Source organism: Centruroides sculpturatus, unplaced genomic scaffold, assembly GCF_000671375.1.
Source record: "Centruroides sculpturatus isolate CEXI.00-Female unplaced genomic scaffold, Cexi_2.0 scaffold197, whole genome shotgun sequence".
NCBI lineage: Eukaryota > Metazoa > Arthropoda > Arachnida > Scorpiones > Buthidae > Centruroides > Centruroides sculpturatus.
In genome coordinates this window covers 170,478-179,904 of record NW_019384591.1, presented here as the reverse complement: position 1 = coordinate 179,904, position 9,427 = coordinate 170,478, and the positions used below count along the sequence as shown (strand labels likewise).

At 32.5% G+C, this 9,427-nt stretch overlaps 1 protein-coding gene and 1 long non-coding RNA gene across 2 annotated transcripts in view; one reads left to right on the top strand and one right to left on the bottom strand.

Annotated features, from left to right (window-relative positions):
• The first annotated feature begins 165 nt into the window (after window positions 1–165).
• Window positions 166–1,056, top strand: LOC111624750. The gene is made up of 4 exons (XR_002756633.1): window positions 166–336; window positions 583–677; window positions 755–891; window positions 973–1,056. It is a non-coding gene; the product is annotated as an uncharacterized LOC111624750 (long non-coding RNA).
• Window positions 1,057–8,759: 7,703 nt separating this feature from the next.
• The window catches only part of LOC111624760, a 107,762-nt gene continuing 107,094 nt past the window's right edge, over window positions 8,760–9,427 (bottom strand). The window contains exons 10-11 of the mRNA XM_023367699.1: window positions 8,961–9,192; window positions 8,760–8,909 (exon numbers count right to left, since the gene is read on the bottom strand). Of these exons, the coding sequence (XP_023223467.1) occupies window positions 8,760–8,909; window positions 8,961–9,192 (382 nt within the window). The remainder of the gene's footprint in view (window positions 8,910–8,960; window positions 9,193–9,427) is intronic.

Here is a 9,427-nt window from a genome sequence, read left to right as displayed (position 1 = left end):
CGATTTAAACAGTTTTTCAAAAGTATATTTTGTAAACTGTTGCCCTGTTGTTGCGTAAAAGAAGAAACTTCCGATTCACCGGTAACACTCGAGTTTCTTTGATTTTCCCTGTTTTCAATTAACGAACTTTGCAACTAAAATATTTTATAATTGTAGAAGTGCGAATCGGAGGATTTTCAATCTGGACTTCAACGTCTAAACAATACAAAAGAGAAGTACAAATTTCAAAAAATTGGTGAAGGATCTTTTGGCACAGTCTATGTGGGTCGGTCTAAAAGTTCCGACAAAGCAATCGCTGTCAAAGCCATCAAGAAACGAGGGTGTTTCATAAAGCAGGTATGCATTGAGCCTTGTTTTCGATATTCTTTCTATGTAAAAACGACATGTCTGTAACGAGGTTGGTAGAATCCAAGAATGTACTACTTTATTTTATCTTTGAAGTGTGTACACCTGAGTGAAAAAAACACAGTTCATTTATATAATAATGTTGTTAATACTTTTCAAAAATCTTCTATAAACAACTAATACATAATATATTAATTTCGTATTTCGTATATATTAATTATACTTTTTTATTTACAGGAATTCGATATTCTCAAAGAAGGAACTGCTTGGCGCCGCGTATCCAGTCATCCTCACATTGTCACTTTTATTGGTATTTTCGAAACTGCTATCAGGTAAGCTTTAGTTTTTTGATATTGCTGATTGGTCATATCTTATGTGTTTCGGGTAATAAACTATTCGTGTTTTTTAGTCACTGTTTCGTCTGTGATTATGTGAATGGAGAGAATTTGACCGACTTCTTGGAAATAAATGGAATATTATCGGAAACCCAAGCTAAAACGGTCGGTGCACAACTTGCGTCGGCCATCATTTATATTCACGATAAAGGTACTTTATCTATATATATTTATACATATAAATTATCTTACGTATGCACGGTGTGACAAATTATTTTACTCTCTCCGATAGAAATTATTCACAGAGATATAAGCTCAAACAACATCTTAATAGATAAAAAGAATGAAGCATATTTGATTGACTTTGGTCTGTGCACAGTAAGTACTGTACGCCTCTTACTGTTCTTCAATTGTAGTTTTCTTATAATTTTATATTTTTCAGTCCGAACGCAGTCCAACAGACTTCTGCGGCACTCTGTTCTATTTATGCCCAGAAATTCTTCAACAGACAGAATATGGTAAAAAATGTTACTTAGATTTAAAGGATTTTTTATTTCTTTCTTTTATTGGTGATGTCAATGTATGGTTTACAGACGCTTACTGCGATTGGTGGGCGTTTGGAGTTGTGTTATACCAGATTTTGGTTGGAAAAACTCCAATGGACGTTTATCTGGAAACACTTATGACCTTGGAAGATTTCCAGACATTGCCGATAACGGAACAAATCAAAAGTAAGAATCAATTTAGAAGTGGTTAACAAAAAATAGAAACGATGATTAATATAAAAATGTCACTGCAGTTGCTGAAGAAGTGGAGTTAACGTATCCTTTTGAACTACCGCAGGATGCCAAAGAAATAATCCAGGATTTGTTACAGAAAGTAAGTTTATAATGCATTTAATGTAATTAATATTCTGATTTTTGTACTATACATTTCACGAGAAAAAACTTTTTTGAATATTTCTTATATGCCTTGCTGTTTTATTTTGATATATTGCACGTTTTATATTAACTTTAGGCATACAATCTTACACGTTTTAAGGTTAATGTGAACTTTTTAAAGCATTTTAAAATTTTTTACTGAATCACTTCACTATTAGTTCATTACGTCAATCGCGCATTGAATTCTGGTTTTCAGTAACTGAGTTAATTACATTTTAATTATTGGTAAGACATATAAAAAGTCATCGACGTATCACGCCTCACTTGTTTGCTTCATTATAAGTTCTCTGATATTAGTATACAAAGACGAAAGTATGATAATTGAATCTAGAAGTTGGAACAATTCTTATTAACTATCATTATATTTGACCATTTCAGAATCCCGAAGAACGTCTGACAGAAAGAAAAATCGAAAATCACAAATTTTTCGATGATGTGCAGTGGCCAATAATGCCGAAGATTTGAGTCATTATTTAAGACATGCACAGAATTGTTCGAAAGGATTATTTCTGTCGTTTCATTTTATTATTATTATTATTATTTTAATTATAATATTTACATTGTGCACACACAATGGTTTTGTTTTAATTTCAAATTTTATTCGTTATAAATAAAGCGTAATTAATTACTAATGGTTTTCGCCCGTTTTGATTATGTTAGTGTCAGACTATTAGCTCATCCGCATCTTAAATGCATTTTTATAAATAATATGTAATTAGGAATCGCTAAATGACTTATGAATGAAAGAAGGGTTATCGAAAGAAAATCTTATAAAAATATACGAGTAAAACGAGCAATTATTTATTGTAATATGGTCACGATGCCGGGCTGCGATTTTTAATCATAGTTTTAATTTATTTTATTTAAAATACATACTTTTTACCCAAACGGAAGTATTATGCTTTTATATGTCATACTTTTCCTTCAAAAAAGAGTCGTACCGGCCATCTATCTAACTCCGTTCTGAAAATTATGGAGAGAGAAACAGACAATCGGACAGACGTCCGACGGTGGGAATTTATAGGTCTACAATTTTTTAAAATTGCAGGCCAATTAGCTATATAAATTTATGCTTAGTATTTAAACCAAGTCTGTTTTAATCAAGAGTTCAGTTTAAAAATTTCTTAAAGTTTCAAATGCATAAAATAAATTGCATTAGCAGTGTTAAAATTGCAGTGTAAAAATGCAATAAACATTTAATTACCAAAGTGCAGTTTGTACATAAACAGAACTTAGTAACATCACAATATACTCTTCGAAACCTCTTATGGAGACTTTTTTGTTTTAAAAGACGTGTAAAATAAACGGAAAATAAGACAAGGAATTAATTTTAAAAAACAATAAAAAAATTAAATAATAAGATACATTGATACGAAAAAATGTAGAGAAAAATACGTACAATTTTGATTACTTAACTCTTTTCAATTGACGATGACAATCCCCAGGACGTTAACAAGAACTTTTTATGACCGCCTTTCAATTGCACCTTTTTATATCAATACTTTCGCAGCAGACTTTGCCAAATGGCATGTATTCGCATACTTTAAATTAATCGGCTTTAAATGTTGTAATATTTTACTGTTTTTAAAACAGCTTTTTTTATGTAGAGTTTTCTGAACATGTTATAACATTCTCTTTGGTTATATTACAACCATGTCCAATGCAATACAAAAACTAAAGGGACTGTCTATAACCTAATCTAATTGACGTCACGTGTTTCTCCAATCTCGTACTTTGCTTTCCCCTCGTTTCACCAATACAATTATCATTTTCCTTACGTATACTACTTTGTTTATACACCACAGCCGACGCGACGTTCTTTTGTTAAGCCGTCTATTTCCTGCAGTGGTCACTATTCAATAAACCAATCTACAAAACTCTATATTTCGTTTATATACACTACTTGCCATTAAAATTGCTACACCAAAAAGGTAACACGCGACATACGTTAAATTTGCAAGACAGATAGAACAAGCTGTGATATGCAAGTGACTAGGTTTTCAACGCATTCCTGCAAAGCATGCAGTGGTAGTGACACCTACAATGTGTATAAAAGAAGAGATTGAACAGCAAGTTTCTTATACAAATGTTGCATTTCAACGCTGTTTTCTGGTAAGGACTTTGTTGCTATGCCTCGTGTAAGAAGGAGAAATGCCTACCAGCACGTGTCTGATTTTGATCGAGATCGAATTGTAGCCTACCGGGATTGCGGTTTATCGTACTGCAGTATTGCTGCTCGCGTTGGTCGTAATCCCATGACTGTAAGGAGAATATGAAATCAATGGGTTCAGGACAGTCATACAGAACGCCGTGCAGAATCTCAGCTGACCCCATCACCAATAGCCGAAAAGACAGACATCTTATCTGCATAGCCTTAACGGATCATACAGCCACGTCACGAACCCTTAGTCAAGAAATGGGACGTTTGCAAGACAACAAGTGTCTGCACGAACAGTTGGAAGACTTTTGCAGCAGTATGGACTGTCAGCACGGCGACCATGGCTTCGGCTATCCTTGATGCTGCATCACAGGTAGGAGCTTCTCCAATGGTGTGATCAATGACAAACCTGGACGCAGGAATGGCGTCACATCGTCTTTTCAGACGAATCCCGTTTCTGTTTAGAGCAACACGATGGCCGAATCCGTGTCCGACGGCATCGTGGAGAACGGACACCTCTGGAGCATGCATTCGACATCATCATACTGGCCCATCACCTGGAGTGATGGGGTACTATTAAATACACGTCTTGATCACCTCTTGTTCGCATTTCATGCACTTTGAACAGCAGCCGTTACATTTCTGATGTGTTAAGGCCTGTGGCTCTACCCTATCTTCGAGGCCTCTGTAACGCTACGTTTCAGCAAGACAATGCACGACCACATGTTCCTGATTGTCCTGACCTTTTTTGATACAGAACATGTTCGACTGTCCCTTGGCCAGCACGTTCTCATGATTTCTCATCAATTGAAAATGTCTGGTCCAAGGTTGACGATCAACTGGCACGCCACCACTCGCCAGTCACCACGTTTGATAACCTGTGGCATAGTGCTGAAGCTGCATGAACTGCCGTACCATACATGCTATCCAATCCCTGTTCGACCTCACGTCCAGGCGGATAAGTGCTGTTATTGCTGCCAGAGGTGACTGCTCTAGGTATTGATTTCTCAAGATTTATACCTCTAAATTTGCTGAATATTTAATTACTTGTTCTTCCCACTATGATGTGTGTGTCTAATAAATATCAATCTGTTATTTGCATTCCTTCCTGGTGTAGCAATTTTAATATCCAGTAGTGTATTTGCACTACACTGTGCATCCCATTTTAATAATTCGATGAGCAAAATAACCTGTTTTTCTTATGAATGAGCCGTAATTGTTTTGATAGATCATTTTTATAATTTTTGCTGATTATATTTTCATATTCTATAATAAGTAAAAAATGTAAATTAAAACGAAGTTACCAAGGTAGAGTTTCCTTTAGACCTTTTCTTCTTCTAAAACAATGAAAACGATTAAGTTCCTGGTTTAATGAATAAGTTGTAGAAACGGAAATCGGTCGCTAAGAAAGAAATGGTACAATGTAAATGAATTAATGGACCAATTTTGTATCTTTACGTGTTGATATGTAGCATGCTGATTTAAAGTAAGTGATGATAATTTTGTCGAGCTCGATGCTAAGTTTCCTTCAAGTTTTATCTAAAAACTTTCTGGATGTTCCAATATATTTTATGTAATGTTTGGTATATTTACGGACTGATTTTATATACAGGACACAATTATAAATCGTTTAGTGATTTCCAGGAAGCCAACAGATTAAGTCAGCTATTTCAGCAACCTTTATGAAAACTGGAGCGATGTCAAACATAGTAGTTTATTCTGGATCCTCAACAGCTAAACAATAATTGTGTTGTAATATATTTTACTATACCTAATAATGATAAGCTAATCAATTTTTTGATATTTTCAGTTTCCCGTGTTTCCTACTCGATGACGTTAAGAGGAGTTTTTGCATGCCCTTTACAGGTTCAAACTGGTAGTGAGTAACAAGACCTCATATATTCTGGAAAGATTATCAATGTGAATTACTAGGTTTCGTCGACAGGAGTCGCATCTGATCCACCAGGGCGGAAAGCTGGCATCTTCATTGCCCCGTCCAGCATTTTTAATTATTTATAAGTAGGAATAGGAATTTATTATAAAAAATATATTCGTGGAAAAATGGAAAGAATATTAAATTATCAAAAGAAGACAACTTCCCAAAATACATTCAAATCGTATATTTATTGAAATTAATACTTTCTTACGACAATTGCAAATGCAAAAGTTTCAAGATATTTTTATATTACATATAATCTTTTAAAATAAGATTAAGTTAAAGAAGATTTTCTTATTTAGCTTTCAAATATTCATTACAAATAGCAACAATAATTACTCGGGATTTCAACGGGAAGATGTAAAGAAATAGCGCAAGCATAAAAAAGATATAACTTACAATAACAACGTAAAATCTCTGTTAATATGAAAAGAGAAACAAAATGTACAGTACGATTAGAGCAATAAACGTATAAATCATAGAACTTTGGTGTTCAACCCTGTTCTAATACAGAAATAAAACTAATTGATTGTCTTTCTTAAGATATAGTCAAGACTTTTACAGTCAATAAGTTTCCTGTAGAAACAAATGCAGATACTGCGAATGGCTTCCAAAATTACATAATGTAATGAGTAGTGCAGACATTATTAGTACAACAATGAACTTATCAATATAGTCCAATATACACATTTCAAAACAATCCTAAACACTGTTTATAAATCCTGGACCAAGAACTAACTTTATGTTTAGCATTAATGCGAATTTTGCCGAGAGCGTTGACTATATGATGGGGTTTTTTTATTTTTAAATATTTTTGTCCTCTGGGTATAGAACATACTTTTTTATTACCAATACCCATGCTGAATTTGGCATGGTCCACTATTTTTAGCCGACTGGAGTATAAAAACACTTTATAAAGATCAAGTTTCATTTCAGATGGTGATGGATAGTAGTTGTAAAATTATNAATAAAACAAAAATAACATAAATCTTCAATGTACTAATTCTGGTCGAAGTTTCTAGTAAATTTCTTAACCAAATATTTCCATGCCGAAGGCAGGCTCTCCGCATCCCTCGCATTTAAACAGCCTTCTCCTATCTTACTTCTGTATACGGTATTTCTAGCAATGACGACGGAGAAAATAGAAATATACAGAAGATAGGAGAAGGCTGTTTAAATGCGAGGGATGCTGAGAGCCTACCTTCGGCATGGAAATATTTGGTTAAGAAATTTACTAGAAACTTCGACCAGAATTAGTACATTGAAGATTTATGTTATTTTTGTTTTATTGTTTTATTTTAATTTTTATATATTCTTCCGTTATTTTTTCTCTTGTAAAATTTTTGATTTAAATTTTTATGTTCTATTCATGGAACATTTACGTTCCATTTTAGTTTTCAACCTGAAGATGGCCTATTAATTAGGCTGAAAACGTTTGTTGTTTAAAATTATGTTTATTTCTCGGCAAAAAAGGTGTTTTGTTTCTCTTTATTTAGTTGCTGAGCGCTTTTGATATTGTAACATCTTAAATGTTAAATTAGTTGACCGTTCTCATTATAATTATTAACATAAACCATCTTTACTGTTCTTGACAATGGTAATTTAAATTTAGATACAATATCTTAATTATACAAATTACATATTTGTAACCTTTGCTCTGTAAAAAGGTATGCACACTCTTTTCATCTGTTGTTTTATCTAATGCACGGGAGTTATAATTATCCCATACAATCTTCATATAAACACCTTGATAATGCAATTGTTTTTACAATTAATCCGTACATATCTTATTCCAATACAATAAATTATTATACAAATTTTATATAGTTGTGACCTTTGCTTTCTGAAAAAAGATATACATATCTTTTTCGTTTGTTACTTTATCTAATGCACGGAGGTTATAATTATCATGTAATTCTTGAGCTTCTTTGCATAAACAAAAAATATGAATTTTTTAGCATACATCATTACATATATAATAACTACAATTAAATAACTCATAAATCGACTTATTGTTTATCATCAGCTCCTTATTCTTATGTTTTATCTGTTGGTTGATAATTACATATAACATTAGATCTACTTTTACATAAATAGTTGTCCAAAAATTTTTTTATTTTTATTTTTTTAAATACTGAGACCAACTCTCAACTGAAACCAGTAATGTTTTGTTTACTCTTAAAGATTTTCCATCTGCATTAACTGCTTTTTTTCTTAGATACTCTTACATATATTAATATTTAGAACATGAATATTAATAATCTATCTTCATCTTTCATTTTGAGCATCCATGTCTCTGAAAAACCAATAATAGAGTGATATTTTATATCATCTTTTACATTTCCTTTATAAAATTTTTCCAGTAATCTCTGATTATTCCATCATCCAATAGTCACTTTAGTTCTATCGTTACACATTTTTGTTTTCAGGAGGGGATTGATTATTCTTTATGTTACTATTATTATTCCGTTAACTTTATTAAAGTCTAGATCTATATACTCCATTTTTAACCTTAACATTTCGTTCGTTTAAACTCTCTTTCAATCCATTGGTTGTAAATTCTGAAGTAGTTATTAATTCTTTCTTAAAAAAATCACTTAATCCAACCACCTTATCCAGACTAATATCATACGTATACATTTTATCATCTTTTATCTCTTCTCTTAGCAATGTTTTATTTCTTTTTGATTTTTATTGTTTAATTATTGGTTTGAGTTTTTGCTTCCTCAGCCTTGATCTTTTACACAAATCTGCTGTAAATATTATTTTTTTATTTTCTCATCTAAACTAACTTTCTTTTTCCAATACTCTTTTAAAATTAAGTATCTAGTATAATCAGTCAGAGTCTACTGAAATTTTCACTGTTGGTTTTTTTCATTTTTAATCAACAAATTAAGCTTTCAGTCGAGCTATTTGAAATTCTTAATTTTACCTTTATAAACTGATTAACTTCCCTCGAATAATCCAACGAAACGAACGGAAAATTTATAATTATTTTGTTATCTCTCGTTAACCAATTTCTCCAACTCAAATTCTAACATATCTTATTTGACTAGATTCTTAGGTATAACTTTCATTTCTTCTACTCTCTGTGGCAATCTTGTTAATTCTCGAGAATAATTATTTTCCTCTTTCAATGACTTAACTTCTGTCCTTATTCCCTGTAATTCCGCATTAAGTTGTAAAAAATTTCCCTGAATTAAATCATATATGGATTTTAACGTTTATTGGGACGATACCTCTACCTCTGGTTTAGTGTATTTTAACTTTTCAAAATATTCGTGTATTTTCGGATTTCTTGTATCCTCGAAACTACTTTTAAATATTCTTCTTCCACTTGTCGAAATTCTTCGCTCCTTAGAACTTCCAATTGCTTTTCCATTTCCGTTTCCCTGGAATTTTCCTTGGGCGTTCTGTCCCGCTCTCTTTTTTGCATATCCGCTTGAGACATTTGCTGCGGAGAACGAGGTAGAGGTCCTGAATTAAGCTCAATTCCAGCACGAATCAATAAACACGTAACTAAGTTCAGGGATAATCTATTCATAAATATCCAACTCTCCAAGCAAATTTTTTTTTCGCTATATACTGGCCTTCCAATGCAATAACAACCAATATTTGATCTTTACCAAAAGTTCACTCGCATCTCCGGCGTTCAGCACACAACCCCCATTGTTGTGTAATTAGGTGTATGCTAGTTCACTCAAGAACGAAG